Source organism: Grampus griseus (genome assembly GCF_964374135.1).
Source record: "Grampus griseus genome assembly, chromosome: 3".
NCBI classification, from domain to species: domain Eukaryota; kingdom Metazoa; phylum Chordata; class Mammalia; order Artiodactyla; family Delphinidae; genus Grampus; species Grampus griseus.
This window is the reverse complement of record NC_139019.1, coordinates 60,908,704-60,925,945: the sequence shown is the minus strand read 5'-3', so window position 1 is coordinate 60,925,945 and position 17,242 is coordinate 60,908,704. Positions and strand designations below refer to the sequence as shown.

The 17,242-nt window shown below is 36.9% G+C and overlaps 2 protein-coding genes across 2 annotated transcripts in view; both read left to right on the top strand.

Annotated features, from left to right (window-relative positions):
• Positions 1–17,242, top strand: part of TBCA (tubulin folding cofactor A) — a 102,119-nt gene that overhangs the window by 47,464 nt on the left and 37,413 nt on the right. The gene's annotated exons all lie outside the window — the stretch shown is intronic.
• On the top strand, positions 10,197–10,708 carry LOC309820898 (large ribosomal subunit protein uL11-like; the record flags this gene model as incomplete). Its single annotated transcript, XM_082651975.1, has 1 exon — positions 10,197–10,708. The coding sequence occupies one exon, from the start codon at positions 10,197–10,199 to the stop codon at positions 10,605–10,607; it is 411 nt and encodes a 136-aa protein (XP_082508101.1). The 3' UTR covers positions 10,608–10,708.

Sequence of the window (17,242 nt, the reverse complement as noted above, 5' to 3'; positions counted from 1 at the left end):
TGGCCATCATCAAAAAATCTACAAACAATAAATGCTGGAGAGGGTGTGGAGAAAAGGGAACCCTCCTACACTGTTGGTAAGAATGTAAATTGTACTGCCAGTATGGAGAACAGTATGGAAGTTCCTTAAAAAACTGAAAATAGAGCTACCATATGACCCAGCAATCCCACTCCTGGGCATATATCTAGAGAGAAAAACATAATTCAAAAAGATACATGCACCCAAATGTTCATTGCAGCACTATTTACAATAGCCAGGACTTGGAAGCAACCTAAATGTCCATCACCAGAGGAATAGATAAAGAAGATGTGGTACATATATACAATGGAATATTACTCGGCCATAAAAAAGAACAAAATAATGCCATTTGCAGCAACATGGATGGACCTAGAGATTATCATACTGAGTGAAGTAAGTCAGAGAAAGACAAATATCATGTGATATCACTTATATGTGGAATCTTTAAAAAACTGGATACAAATGAACTTATTTACAAAGCAGAAGTAGAGTCATGGATGTAGAAAACAAACTTATGGTTACCAGGGGATAAGGGAAAGGAGGGATAAATTGGGAGATTGGGATTGACATATACACATGACTATATATAAAATAGATAACTAGGAAGAACGTGCCGTATAGCACAGGGAACTCTACTCACTACTCTGTAATGGCCTATATGGGAAAAGAATCTTAGGAAAAAAAAAAAGTGGATATATGTATAACAGGTTCACTTTGCTGTACACCTGAAACTAACACAACATTGTAAATCAACTACAATAAGTGTTTAAAAAAAATTAACAATGAAAGAAAAAAATTGGATCTGCTTTAAAAGATAAAATATTCTCCCCAAAAGATTAATGTATTTTACTGAAGGGGTTGTGGTTATGGAATACATTTTAGATTTTAATGTTGAATTCTTTTTTGAATAACTGGGTTTCTGGTTGTAACTTTCTTTAGTATCTGTTTTTATTTTTATTTTTTTAAGGCCCCCAAGGAGCCTTTTACTTGCTACTGTGTTTCAAAAGAAGCAAAATATGAAAGGATTTGATGAGTAGTTAAGAAAAGTATTTCTAAGGATATCACTTCTGCCTCTTGGTCTTATTAACAATGTAGGTAGCCTCAGGAATATATATATAACTGTTTTCTGTAGGGGAGTAGTGCTGGTGGGCTTCTTGACTTTGAGATACTGAAATGCTGGTCTTAGTAGGACATTCCCTGGAAAAGATGGGCAGGGAAGGGAAGTGATCCAACTAAAGATAACTGACCTTCTCTATAGAGCAGTGTACTTCAAACTTTTTTGATCCAACCCAGAGTAAGAAATAGACTTTTTTTTTCATCATGGCACAGTACACACACACACATTTATAAAACTGGAACAAAAGTTTAATGAAGTATTCCTATTTTTAGCACTTATAATGTATTCTGATATTTCCAGTTCCATTCTGTTCTCTTCCATTAAAACAGTGCTGACCAAAACCCACTGAATTGATTTCAGGAGTCATGGATTAGAACCCTGACTAATGGGTTACAACCAGCCATTTGGAAACACTCCTATAGAAGCAGCTAGTGACTAAAATCTATTTTCAAACTGGCCAGCTCAACAAACAGAATCACAGCCAAGTGGGAGCACTTGGTACGGGAAGGACATGAGTAACAGTTACTGAATACTTGTTACGTGTGCAGCATCAGACCAGGAACTGTACTTACTTTATATTCACTACAGTATTGTAGAGTAGTTAGTCTTCCTATTTTACTTGGGGAAACAGCCTCAAAGAGGCAAGTAACTTGCTTAAGGTCATATAAATAGCAAAGGTCAGAACTAAGATTTGGAGTTAGTCTGCCTAACTCCATAGCATTCATTTGTACCATGTTACTGTGTCTCCCAGCTAAGTAACATTGCAATAGACATGCTAAACTTAGAAGGGAATTAGTGACATTTAGGTGTCTTCAAAATTTTATAGTGGAAAATAACAATAAAAAGCCCCATTAAATGTGAGTTGAGACAGGCATAAACATTGACAAACAGTTAAATAGTGATAGATTATATTGGTTTTCCAGAGAGCTTAAGTTCTTCATGCCTCTGCTCATCCAAGAGGTAGAGGTAATATCCTTAAGGCTGAGATATATGGGATTTCTTGTTGGTAAGGTAAATGAAATGTTCAGAGGCTTTACTACTGCACCAGAGCAGATAATAAGGCAATTAGAACCGTTAAATTGTTGAAACACCAGAGTGGGATGAATTATATCATGAATTGCATAGAAACAAGAAATTTTATGGCAACTTTTGAGACCTAAGGATGAAAGATATATCAGTAAAGAGAAGAGAAATTGATAGTTAAACTTTAAGTGCTAGATTTATTGACTGAAAACCCAACTAAGCATTTTAGGGTCAGTTTCAGAATATTATTTATCAGCTTTGTAAATAAATAGAAAAAATTATCAGTCTCTGCTGATGGTTTGATTTCCACTATTAATAAAATGAATTTAAGATGCGTTTCTTCCTTTCCATTTTTGAGCTGCAACATACCCTAGGGATCATCTAGTCCAGCCCCCTCATTTTACAGATGTTGAACCTGAGACCCAGAGAAATTAAGCAGCTTACCCAAGATCACATTACAAGGTAGTCAAGAATTAGAACTAAAACCCAGATCTTCTGACATTCCATTGGCTTAAATTTTATTTGACCTGAGTAGGAGAATTGGTAAATTACTTCTTATATAAGCTGATTTATGGAATACTCTACTTTCTTTAAAATTCCCATCACATAAATAATCCCACTGCTAACACTTAAATAATGCAGAAAGCTGGAAAACAGTCACTGGAGATGGCTAGCCTTTCATGTTTTAATAAGGAAAGGACTGCCTGCTTTTTGTTTTTATTGTCATTGTTGTTAACAAAGACTTTTGGTCATACTTTCAGTCTAAGAATCAGATCTGCAGATGTGAGTGTTCACACCTAGCAGATAGACTTCTGATAGTTTCCTTAGGAACATGAGCTTTTTCATATTTATGTCAAAAACTTCAGGAGTGGCTGTAGCTATTGGTTTAAAGAAACAGGAAAATGGTTCAATTGTAAGCTCTTATCTTTAGAAAACTTTTGGGGATGTTATTCTCATATATTTCCGAAAGAGATACTATTGTGCAAGCAGCTCAACTGTAAAACATTACGTAGATGTATATTGTCATCAAGATACAACTATTTCGGTTATAGTTATTTGGATAAGAAATCAGTTTAAAATTCTGCTGGGTGAGTTGAGGAAGGCTTCCTGGAAGAAATGACATTTGAAGTAGATCTTGAGTGAGTGGTCAAGATGAGGCGTTGAGGATTGGGAAGGGGAATCATGTTCTCTTAGCAAAAGAAATAAGATAAAAATCTCCATTTAGGAAATGAGTTGGATATACTTGGGACATTTTATGGACATTATGATAGATGTGTAAAAAGCATGGAGTGTTGGGGCTTCCCTGGTGGCACAGTGGTTAAGAATCCACCTGCCAATGCAAGGCTCACGGGTTCCAGCCCTGGTCCAGGAAGATCCCACATGCCGGGGAGCAACTAAGCCCATGTGCCACAACTACTGAGCCTGCACTCTAGAGCCCGGGAGCCACAACTACTGAGCCCACGTGCCACAACTATTGAAGCTCGCGCGCCTAGAGCCTGTGTGCTCCACAGAAAAGCCACCACAATAAGAAGCCTGCGCACCACAACGAAGAGTAGCTCCCACTCGCCCTAACTAGAGAAAGCCTGCGAGCAGCAACGAAGACCCAACACAGCCAAAACAAAAACAAAAACAAACAAACAAAAAAGCATGGAGTGTATAATGAGAAATACAGCCAGGGGGTCTTTAATGTCCTTTTGAGAAATTTGGAATTCTATAGACATTGTGTCTGTTTATTGAATTATCTAAGTAAAGCAAAGGAATTCTAATGACAGTTTGAAGGCTGCATTGTCGAGCTAAAGAAAACAGTTGTTTCCTTTTGTTTAAATTTTTTCTTTTCCAGCTAGATTTTTTAACTTAGAACCAACTTGACCTCTGTTGGACTATGTCTAGTTAAGTGCTACATAGTAGTGGTTGTGCAATCAGAGTTTATTTTAAATGGATGAATTTCTGGTTTGGGAATTTCTTTTAAGTGGAGATAATCCTGTTTTATGTTGTTTTTTTAGCTTTTTTTCTTTCTTTTAACATTTTTTTCTTTTTTGAATTTTATTTTTTTTATACACCAGGTTCTTATTAGTCATCCATTTTATACATTTCAGTGTATACATGTCAATCCCAATCTCCCAATTCATCACACCACCACCAGCACCCGCCGCTGCTTTCCGCCCTTGGTGTCCATACGTTTGTTCTCTACATCTGTGTCTCAATTTCTGCCTGCAAACCAGTTCATCTGTGCGATTTTTCTAGGTTCCACATATATGCATTAATATGTGATATTTGTTTTTCTTTTTCTGACTTACTTCACTCTGTATGACACTCCCTAGATTCATCCACGTCTCTACAAATGACCCAGTTTCATTCCTTTTATGGCTGAGTAATATTCCATTGTATATATGTACCACATCTTCTTTATCCATTTGTCTGTCGATGGGCATTTAGGTTGCTTCCATGACCTGGCTATTGTAAATAATGCTGCAATGAACATTGGGGTGCATGTGTCTTTTTGAATTATGGTTTTCTCTGGGTATATGCCCAGTAGTGGGATTACTGGGTCATATGGTAATTCTATTTTTAACTTTGTAATGAACCTCCATACTGTTCTCCATAGTGGCTGTATCAATTTACATTCCCACCAACAGTGCAAGAGGGTTCTCTTTTCTCCACACCCTCTCCAGCATTTGTTGTTAGTAGATTTTCTGATGATGCCCATTCTAACTGGTGTGAGGTGATACGTCATTGTAGTTTTGATTTGTATTTCTCTAATAATTAGTGATGTTGAGCAGCTTTTCATATGCTTCTTGGCCATCTGTATGTCCTCCTTGCAAAAATGTCTATTTAGGTCTTCTGCCCATTTTTGGATTGGGTTGTTTGCTTTTTTAATATTGAGCTGCATGAGATGTTTATATATTTTGGAGATTAATTCTTTGTCCGTTGATTCATTTGCAAACATTTTTTCCCATTCATTAGGTCCCATTTGTTTATTTTTGTTTTTATTTCCATTACTGTAGGAGGTGGGTCAAAAAAGATCTTGCTGTGATTTATGTCAGAATGTTCTTCCTGTGTTTTCCTCTAAGGGTTTTATGGTGTCCCGTCTTACATTTAGGTCTCTAATCCATTTTGTGTATGGTGTTAGGGAGTGTTCTACTTTCATTCTTTTACACATAGCTGTCCAGTTTTCCCAGCACCATTTATTGAAGAGACTGTCTTTTCTCCATTGTATATCCTTGCCTCCTTTGCAATAGATTAGTTGACCATAGGTGCGTGGGTTTATCTCTGGGCTTTATGTCCTGTTCCAGTGATCTGTATTTCTGTTTTTGTGCACCAGTACCATATTGTCTTGATTACTGTAGCTTTGTAGTATAGTCTGAAGTCAAGGAGTCTGATTCCTCCAGCTCTGTTTTTTTCCCTCAAGACTGCTTTGGCTATTTGGGGTCTTTCGTGTCTCCATACAGATTTTAAGATTTTTTGTTCTAGTTCTGTAAAAAATGCCATTGGTAATTTGATAGGGATTGCATTGAATCTGTGGATTGCTTTGGGTAGTATAGTCATTTTCACAATATTGATTCTTCTAATCCAACAACATGGTATATCTCTCCATCTGGTTGTATCACCTTTAATTTCTTTCATCAGTGTCTTATAGTTTTCCGCATACAGGTCTTTTGTTTCCTTAGGTAGGTTTATTCCTAGGAATTTTATTCTTTTTCTTGCAATGGTAAATGGGAGTGTTTCCATAATTTCTCTTTCAGATTTTTCGTTAGTGTATAGGAATGCAAGAGGTTTCTGTGCATTAATTTTGTATCCTGCAACTTTACCAAATTCATTGATTAGCTCTAGTAGTTTTCTGGTGGCATCTTTAGGATTCTCTATGTATAGTATCATGTCATCTGCAAATGGTGACAGTTTTACTTCTTCTTTTCCAATTTGTATTCCTTTTATTTCTTTTTCTTCTCTGATTGCCATGGCTAGGACTTCCAAAATTATGTTGAATAATAGTGGTGAGAGCGGACATCCTTGTCTTGTTCCTGATCTTAGAGGAAATGCTTTCAGTTTTTCACCATTGAGAATGATGGTTGCTGTGGGTTTGTTTTTTATGGCCTCTATTATGTTGAGGTAGGTTCCCTCTATGCCCACTTTCTGGAGAGTTTTTATCATAAATGAGTGTTGAATTTTGTCAAAAGCTTTTTCTGCATCTGTTGAGATGATCATATGATTTTTATCCTTCAATTTGTTAATATGGTGTATCACATTGATTGATTTGTGTATACTGAAGAATCCTTGCATCCCTGGGATAAATCCCATTTGATCATGGTGTATGATCGTTTTAATGTGTTGTCGGATTCTGTTTGCTAGTATTTTGTTGAGGATTTTTCCACCTATATTCATCAGTGATATTGGTCTGTAATTTTCTTTTTTTGTAGTATCTTTGTCTGGTTTTGGGATCAAGGTGATGGCGGCCTCATAGAATGAGTTTGGGAGTGTCCCTTCCTGTGCAGTTTTTTGGAAGAGTTTGAGAAGGATGGATGTTAGCTCTTCTCTAAATGTTTGATAGAATTCACCTGTGAAGCCATCTGGTCCTGGGCTTTTGTTTGTTGGAAGATTTTTTTTTTTTTTTTTTGTGATACACGGGCCTCTCACTGCTGTGGCCCATCCCGTTGCGGAGCAGCAGGCTCCGGACGCGCAGGCCCAGTGGCCATGGCTCACGGGCGCAGCCGCTTCATGGCATGCGGGATCTTCCCGGACCAGGGCACGAACCCGTGTCCCCTGCATCGGCAGGCGGACTCTCAACCACTGCGCCACCAGGGAAGCCCTGTTGGAAGATTTAAAATCACAGTTTCAATTTCATTTCTTGCGATTGGTCTGTTTATATTTTCTGTTTCTTCCTGATTCACTCTTGGAAGGTTATACCTTTCTAGGAATTTGTCCCATTTCTTCCAGGTTGTCCATTTTATTGGCATAGAGTTGCTTGTAGTAGTCTCTTAGGATGCTTTGTATTTCTGCGGTTTATGTTGTAACTTCTCCTTTTTCATTTCTAATTTTATTATTTGAGTCCTCTCCCTCTTTTTCTTGATGAGTCTGGCTAATGGTTTATCAATTATGTTTATCTTTTCAAAGAACCAGTTTTTAGTTTTATTGATCTTTGCAATTGTTTTCTTTGTTTCTATTTCATTTATTTCTGCTCTGATCTTTATGATTTCTTTCCTTCTGCTAACTTTGGGTTTTGTTTGTTCTTCTTTCTCTAGTTTCTTTGGGTGTAAGTTTCAATTGTTTATTTGAGATTTTTCTTGTTTGTTGAGGTAGGCTTGTATTGCTATAAACTTCCCTCTTAGAATTGCTTTTGCTGCCTCCCATAGGTTTTGGATCATCGTGTTTTCATTGTCATTTGTCTCTAAGTATTTTTTGATTTCCTCTTTGATTTCTTCAGTGATCTCTTAGTTATTTAGTAATGTACTGTTTAGCCTCCATGTGTTTATGTTTTTACTTTTTTTTTTACCCTGTAATTGATTTCTAATCTCATAGCATTGTTGTCAGAAAAGATGCTTGATATGATTTCAATTTTCTTAAATTTACTGAGGCTTAATTTGTGACCCAAGATGTGATCTCTCCTGGAGAATGTTCCGTGTGCACTTGAGAAGAAAGTGTAATCTGATGTTTTTGGATGGAATGTCCTATAAATATCAGTTAAATCTGTCTGGTCTATTGTGTCATTTAAAGCTTGTGTTTCCTTATTAATTTTATGTTTGAGTGATCTGTCCATTGGTGTAAGTGAGGTGTTAAAGTCCCCCACTATTATTGTGTTACTGTCAATTTCCTCTTTTATAGCTGTTAGCAGTTGCCTTATGTGTTGAGGTGCTCCCATGTTGGGTGCATATATACTTATAATTGTTATATCTTCTTCTTGGATTGATCCCTCGATCATTATGTAGTGTCCTTCCTTGTCTCTTGTAACATTATTTTAAAGTCTATTTTATCTGATATGAGTATTGCTACTCCAGCTTTGTTTTGATTTCCATTTGCATGGAATATCTTTTTCCATGCCCTCACTTTCAGTCTGAATGTGTCCCTAGGTCTGAAGTGGGTCTCTTGTAGACAGCATATATATGGGGCTTGTTTTTGTATCCATTCAGCGAGCCTGTGTCTTTTGGTTGGAGGATTTAAGCCATTCACGTTTAAGGTAATTATCGATATGTATGTTCTTGTGACCATTTTCTTAATTGTTTTGGGTTTGTTTTTGTAGGTCCTTTTCTTCTCTAGTGTTTCCCATTTAGAGAAGTTCCTTTAGCATTTGTTGTAGAGCTGGTTTGGTGGTGCTGAATTCCCTTAGCTTTTGCTTGTCTGTAAAGCTTTTGATTTCTCCATGGAATCTGAATGAGATCCTTGCCAGATAGAGTAATCTTGGTTGTAGGTTCTTCCCTTTCCTCAATTTAAGTATATCATGCCACTCCCGTCTGACTTGTAGAGTTTCTGCTGAGAAATCAGCTGTTAACCTTATGGGAGTTCCCTTGTATGTTATTTGTCGTTTTTCCCTTGCTGTTTTCAATAATTTTTCTTTGTCTTTAATTTTTGCCAATTTGATTACTATGTGTCTTGGCATGTTTCTCCTTGGGTTTATCCTGTATGGGACTCTCTGCGCTTCGTGGACTTGGGTGGCTATTTCCTTTCCCATGTTAGGGAAGTTTTTGACTATAATCTCTTCAAATATTTTCTCTGGTCCTTTGTCTCTCTCTTCTCCTTCTGGGACCCCTATAATACGAATGTTGTTGCGTTTAATGTTGTCTCAGAGCTCTCTTAGGCTGTCTTCATTTCTTTTCATTCTTTTTTCTTTATTCTGTTCTGCAGCAGTGAATTCCACCATTCCGTCTTACAGGTCACTTATGCATTCTTTTGCCTCAGTTATTCTGCTACTGATTTCTTCTAGTGTATTTTTCATTTCAGTTATTGTGCTGTTCATCTCTGTTTGTTTGTTCTTTAATTCTTCTAGGTCTTTGTTAAACATTTCTTGCATCTTCTCGATCTTTGCCTCCATTCTTTTTCCGAGATCCTGGATCATCTTCACTATCATTATTCTGAATTCTTTTTCTGGAAGGTTTCCTATCTCCACTTCATTTAGTTGTTTTTCTGGGGTTTTATGTTGTTCCATGATTTGGTACATAGCCCTCTGCCTTTTCATCTTGTCTCTCTTCCTGTGAATGTGGCGTTTGTTCCACAGGCTGCAGGATTGTAGTTCTTCTTGCTTCTCCTGTCTGTCCTCTTGCCCGTGGTCCCCAGGACTGTCGCAGCTTCGGCTGGTGGGGCCCCTCCAGAGCCAGCAGCCTCAGTTAGGCCACCCTCCCCTCAGGCTCCAGGGCAGTTCAGTCTGTTGTTTTGTTTTTAATGCAAACCTGTGAGTAGGACGTATAAAACTGTGCTTCTCATGTTTGCCCTTAAGAATGTATGTAAAGGGTGTACAGAATAATGAAGAATGAACAACATGCATATGGGTATGTGAAGGACAAATTAAGCCAAATAAACTTGAATGCTCTTATTGTGTTAGCTTTAATAGAGTAGAATTACAAAATTCATATTCAGTAGGCAGGAAGCTAATATCTAATTTTCACTAGAATAGTTAATACTGTTTTAGGGAAATTAAGTTCTTGTTAGTTGTCAACATGGGCTAAAAACTAGCAGTTGGATCATACCAAAGGTAATGATGGCATCATATTGAATTGGAGGTGGTGTTCTGCATGGTGCCATAGGTGCTATGTTAAATACAATTTTATTTAAATCATATTAATTACCTGGGAGAAAGCATGCAAGAAAATCCACAAAGGATGCCAACTTTGGATTGTAATTAGAACAGAGCTGAAAGGAACTAGAGTGATGAGGCATGCCTAGGTAAACATAATGAAATTTCCTTTGAAAAACTAATTCCCTTGAGAGGAAAATTGAGCAAATTATATGCATTAAAAATGTTTTGCTTTCGGCTCGGAGGAGGCCAAGGTGCAACTTTCTTTGGTTGTCCTGAATCCGGGTTCATCCGACACCAACGCCAGCCGCCTCCACCATGCCACCTAAGTTCGACCCCAATGAGATCAAAGTTGTGTACCTGAGGTGCACCGGTGGAGAAGTCGGTGCCACATTTGCCCTTTCCCCCATGATCAGCCCCCTGGGTCTGTCTCCAAAGAAAGTTGGTGATGACATCGCCAAGGCAACTGGTGATTGGAAGGGTCTGAGGATTACAGTGAAACTGACCATTCAGAACCGACAGGCCCAGATTGAGGTGGTACCTTCTGCCTCTGCCCTGATCATCAGAGCCCTCAAGGAACTGCCAAGAGACAGAAAGAAGCAGGAAAACATTAAGCACAGTGGAAACATCACTTTTGGTGAGATTGTCAACATTGCCCGACAGATGTGGCATCGATCTTTAGCTAGAGAACTCTCTGGAACCATTAAAGAGATCCTGGGGACCGCCTAGTCTGTGGGCTGCAATGTTGATGGCTGCCACCTTCACGACATCTTAGATGACATCAACAGTGGTGTGGTGGATTGCCCAGCTAGTTAAGAACTGCAAAGGAAAATAATAAAGTGTTATTTGACAACCAGTGGGGAAAAAAAAAGTTTCGTTTCTAATTTGGCATTTGCCAATGAATGAAAGTTGAGTACCTCAGTTAATAGCCTGTCTTTCCATGTTGTGATCCTTTGTATCTAGGATATCAGTAACCAAAATCTCTTCATAATATGTAAAATCTATATATATGATTTCATAGGATCTAGACACCCATTTGCTTATAGAGAAAATGTTTAAGATTGAGAGAAATTCTGAAACAGGAGACTTGTAGCCACTCTTTGTGGAGAACTATAACTCTAGAAAATCTTTTTAGTAATGTCCCAAATCACTAATTGTTTTCATTTTTTCTTTAAAGAGGAAAGATTGTAATAAGTTTCCACATCTATCAGTAATGCCCACCCTGAATATTAAATTAATGAGACTCTACCAAGAAATTACTCCTCAAGTCTTCTAGAAGTTTCTCCTCCTAAACAAGAAAAACAAAAATGTTAGCTGTCTTTCACTTTACCATTAAATTAAAATACTATATTTTGTGAAAAGTGCTTTCTTATCCACATAAATCGTGAAGCCATAGAGATAAGATTGATAGACCTGAGTATATAAACATTATACAATAAAATTTCTCCAGGAGAACAGAACAGAAAAGGAGGTAAAAGGAAGAAAAATCAAATAAGATGGAAAAACAAGCGACATATTGGGCAAAGTATTTACCAACTACATGCCAGATAAAGGATAAGATCTAGAATATAAAAAGAGTTCTTACAAATTAATAAGAGAGATGAACACTCCACCATAAAGATAGATAAAAATATAAACAGAAAATTTACATACAAAGAAAGGAGAATTGGATGACATATGAAATAATAACACTATGAACTCCATATGGTTGTAAGTACTTCATAGATATTAACCCATTTAGTTCTCCCAGCTATTGGCAGATACTGTTGTTATCCTTGCTTTACCATTGAGGAACTGAGGCACCAAGAATTTAAGGAACCTGAACCAGTGGAACCTGCATTCAAATTCAGAAAGTCAGACTGTACCCTTAATGACTATAACTCACTAATAGTCACAAAAATACAAGCACAGCTATGATATTATTGGTCACCTATAACATTGGCATAAATGAAAACACCAGTACCAAGTGTTAGTGAGAGAAATGGGCTCTCTTCTCACAGTTGATGCAAATGTCAGTTGGTACAGTCTTTATGGAGGGCAATTTGGCAATACATATCACTAAGTAAAATGTACATACCCTTAGACCTAGAAGCCATGCTATGATTTTCATTTAAATAAGATATGCAGACAAGGGTATAGATGTATGTACAATTATGTTCATCTCGGTGTTTACAATAATACTTTAAAATTGGAAATAATTTAAGTTTTCATCGATAAGATATTGCTTAAAATCTGCATGCAATCAGTGAAACACCGTACATATAGTTATTAAAAAATACCTGATATAGGGCTGTATGCATTAACATGGAAGGATTTCCACAACCTACTGAGTGAGACTAGACAAGTTCACTGTGAAGGAAGGGATAGTATTTAACTTGTTCATTGCCCACTCCTTGGCACAGTGTAAGCATATGGTAACTATTGGATGGATGGATGGATGGATGGATGGATGGATGGACAGATGGATAGGAGAATATGGTATAGTGAAAAGATTCTAAGACTTGAAACTGGAAGGTTTCTGTTTTGTTCCCTCCTAGTAACAACAGATCACTGGAATTCAAGCCCTTTAAAGCATTGGTGTTCCACAAATATTTCTCTAAAAAGAAGCAATTCAGCTTGTGTTAACATCTGTATTAATTTCTTAGGGCTGCCAATGTAAAATTACTGTGAACTAGGTGGCTTAACACAACTAAAATTTATTCTCTCACATTTCTGGAGGCTAGAAGTTTGGAGTCAAGGTGTCAGCAAATCATGCTCTTCCCTCCATCCTTCCTTGCCTCTTCTAGCTTCTTATGGTTGCCAGCAATCCTCCATTTTCTTTGGCTTTTGGCAGTATAACTCCAGTCTCTGCTTCTGTCTTTACATGGTCTTCTTCCTGGTGTGTCTCTTATAAGGACACCAGTCATTGGACTTAGGCCCCATGCCAATCCTGTATGACCTCATCTTAATGAATTATGTCTATAGAAAACGTATTTCCAGGCTTTCCTGTTGGCACAGTGGTTAAGAATCTGCCTTCCAATGCAGGGGACACAGTTTTGAGCCCTGGTCCAGGAAGATCCCACATGCTGCGGAGCAACTAAGCCCATGCGCCACAACTACTGAGCCCACGTGCTGCAACTACTGAAGCCCGTGCTCAATAGTTGCACAGCCTAGAGAAGCCTTCTCTGCAACAAGAGAAGCCACCGCAATGAGAAGCGCCGCAACGAAGAGTAGCCCCTGCTCGCCACTACTAGAGAAAAGCCCGCGCACAGCAACAAAGACCCAACACAGCCAAAAATAAAATAAATAAAATTTAAAAAAAAAAAAAGAACCTATTTGCAAATAAGATCACATTCTGAGGTTCTGGGTAGACATGAATTTTGGGCAACACTATTCAACTCCTTACAACATCTCAGCTGAATACAGCCTTAAGGATGGAGTCTTACTAAATAGTCAAACTTTCAAGTTTTACTTTTTTAAAAACACCAAAAAACGATTTCAGTTTAACCATTCTGACTGGAAACATTTATAAAATAGTTTATATACCACTATTAATACTTAGGATTATATTAAAATATTACCTAAGAAACTGGAAATAAGATTTAATCTCAGAGGATAAAATGAAAGCAATATTTAATAGGTCATAATAAAGATACACAAAGATGTCTGAAAGAGAGAATGGGTTCTAGTCTTATAAGACTAGACTGTTAACTGATTGACTGGATTATCTTTTCCACAAAGAGTGTGTTAAGTGTATTAATAGGAAGGAGGCTTGGTCAACAGTGAAAGCACAAAATAAAGAAAATAAATATCTGTAAATATCTGTTTTGTCCACCTAAAGCCTTGTCCAGGAGATGGGGGTGTTCTGAGTATAGTTTTAATGTTTGTAAGACCACCCTGTTTCCTTTAAGTAAAACAGTAGTTTTACTTTACCTTTTAGCAATGGAACTTTTTTCCCCCTCCAAAAGAAATCTTAAAAAGATTTCAAGCACAGAAAACAACAGAAAACAAAGAGAGCTTCTGAGACACCTCCTTAGAATGTTAATGCTCCAAGAAAAGACTGAAAACTGCTTAAGCTATGAAATAATTCTGTTTATCTAATTTTCCTTTTTTTGGTACCATACTCACCAATATATTTTCTGGTAAGGCTATGGTTTTTCGCATGGGTCTGCCTATCATAAGAGAGTGGGCTTGCGTTTTGAAAGACTTTTTTCTAGTGCCAGAAACAATTGTGCTTCTCATTGTATGTCAATAAATTGGCATTCTAGCATTATACATCAGCCTCATTAATCAACGTTGTTCTGCCCTTAAGACATGATTCTACTCTTGGTGGGCTTACAAAATAAATTTTGAGCCTAAGAACCAGAAATTTGGCTGTGATTAATGGGCCAAGGAGGGGAAGGCTTTTTTAGTAAGGCCCTTCAAGAAGACTACCTCCTGACCTTTCCAGTGCAACACAACCAGACATAGCTCCGTGAGTATTAGTTTTTTCTCATTTAAATTTCTATTAAAAGTTTCTTTTTCTTCTGCTTTAGAGAGAGTTTTGGTTTTATTTATTTTAACATCTTTATTGGGGTATAATTGCTTTACAATGGTGTGTTAGTTTCTGCTTTATAACAAAGTGAATCAGTTATACATATACATATGTTCCCATATCTCTTCCGTCTTGCATCTCCCAGTTTCTTTGTTTTTAAACAGAGCATATCATGTAACCTTTTTTTTTTTTCCTTTTTACCCTTCCTGGTCCTGCTGCTCCTCATTTAATCTTCTTTAATACTTAAATTTATCGCTGTCCTTTATTATAAGTAAAGGTAAGACCACTTTAGGGGGTTATCAGGTTGCTGAGGCCTTTATATTCTCCTTGAAGTGCTCCTAACTGCCTTGCTTTATATGGGTCTTCTTTCTCATCCCTAGTGAGATTTCTGTCATTACTTCTTCTATCAGCATGCCTATCTATGGCACTAGTTTTCCCCTTTCTCATCTATTACTTTAAAATACAAGAAACCAAATTTTTGTGTAAATTTATAAGAAACCAAATTTGTAGAAATAGACTTAAAGAGTAACTGCTCTGAATGAGGACATGAAGATCTCTCCTATAAATCATATATATAAACTTTAGTGTAAATTTTGACCTTAATTTTGGCTCTTCCAAGGCCCTTTTCTTGCTTTTTTTCTTACTTAATAAGAAAGAAATTGAAATCTCTTTAAATTAGGTAAAGGTGCACACTATCTACATTTCAGAGGGTAGATGTGCTTGCAGTTTCAAAATGCATTATTCTAATAAAAAATATACGTAATCTCTTGCTTTGTCCATGTTTTCTTCAGTATTTGTACTAAAAGCATGGTTTTGGTAGAAAAGTAACCTTTACTAAACATTTGTCTCTTTTACTGAGGAGGACTGTTAGGGTATGAACTCTTGAAAGTAGATTGTTAGCCTTAAAGTTCTTGGCTCAGTAATTTTTCAAAATCCACATTTTTCTCTAGAATCTTAAAACTTGAAGCTTTACCTGATTAACTACACTTTACTTTAGCTTTACTCATGTTATTAGCATGAATATAGTATATTTTCTACTTATGTTTTTAAAAATTGTCTTCATTTTTGTGTATTTTGTACTTATAAGTTTCACATGGTCAAGTATCTTATCTTTGTTTCTTTTACTTTTTCATTATTACGAAATCACATACTGTCATTTAAGTACATCTTTTTGGGTGAGTTAGACTTGAAGTTTGTGTTTGGGCTATATTGACTATATTTATAACTCCAGAAAGTTTTTTGGAAAGCGTGAGTATCTTTTTCATGTTCTTGCCTGTTTATGTTTCCTAATCTGGGGAAAGAGCCAGAGTTTTTGGAGTTATAAAATTTTCCTATAGGGAATTCCCTGGCGGTCCTGTGGTTAGGACTCTGCGCTTTCACTGCGCAGGGCCTGGGTTTGACCCCTGGTCAGGGAACTAGGATCCCACAAGCCGATGGCTGTGGCCAAAAAAAAGGGGTTTTTTTCCTATAAATGTGAAGTAAAAGTAAGGAATGATTTTATTCCTTAAGATGGATTTAGGCTGATAAATACCATATTTACCTGAGAAAATAATATAATTGCTTTTCTCTGTATACTTTTTTATAATGTTGCTGTGGTGATCATTTCCCATAACTCTTTAAAAAGAAGACAGTAGGGCTTCCCTGGTGGCGCAGTGGTTGAGGGTCCGCCTGCTGATGCAGGGGACACGGGTTTGTGCCCCGGTCCGGGAAGCTCCCATATGCCGCAGAGCGGCTGGGCCCATGAGCCATTGGCCGCTGAGCCTGCGCATCCGGAGCCTGTGCTTCGCAACGGGAGAGGCCACAACAGTGAGAGGCCTGCGTACTGCAAAAAAAAAAAAAAAAAAGAAGACAGTATAGATGTATTAAAACATGGTACATTTCCAAAAACAAAATAGATGCTTAAAAATATCTTCTTGAATTAATAAACTATTTTATATATTTTATTTTATTTTATTTATTTTTTATTTTATATATTTTAAATACTCATGACAAATTATGATTGTGTAATAATACAGCAGGGTTGCACAGCTTTACAAATTCAATTAATAGTTTTATTTTTATTAATTTCAGTCTTCTAAAACTGTTAGCACAGTAACCTTTTTTTTGAATTTCATTTTATTTTTTTGTACAGCAGTTTCTTATTAGTTATCCGTTTTATACATATTAGCGTATGTATGTCAATCCCAATCTCCCAATTCAGCACACCACCATCCCCACCCCCCCAGCCACTTTCCCCCCTTGGTGTCCAAACGTTTGTCCTGTACATCTGTGTCTCAGTTTCTGCCCTGCATACCGGTTCATCTGTACCATTTCAGTAACCTCCTTTTTAATAGTGTAATTTTTTTTTAATTACACACTGTATTTGAACTTAATCATTTAAGAAATCCACCAATTTAACCTTATTTAAAAAAAAAACCATGGTACATTTCTCTATAGGTATACATGCATGTGACTGTGATTTCAGTTGCCAACCCACTGTGTTCAAGAACTCTGGACTGGAAATTAAGCAACCTGGATTTTATTTCTAGCTCTGATACTAATTCTGATGCTTAAAAGGGTTCCTCCACCATCGTTCATTCTAATGTAAAAGTTTGCTTTAATTTTTTTTTAAATCAGAAGACTTGTTAACTTCAGAGAGGTGTGCCAGTAGAAATACACAAGTAAGAATTCAAATGACAGCAGATCATTTGAATTTAAAACCATAAAATATTCATCCAGACTAACTATTCTTGAAGTGCAATAACCTGGGCATATGAAAAGGTATAATGGGAATTACTTCTTAGAACTTGAATTTTTAGAATTCAGTTACAGATATTGTTTGATATGTAACTGTTGTATAACACTATTGGCT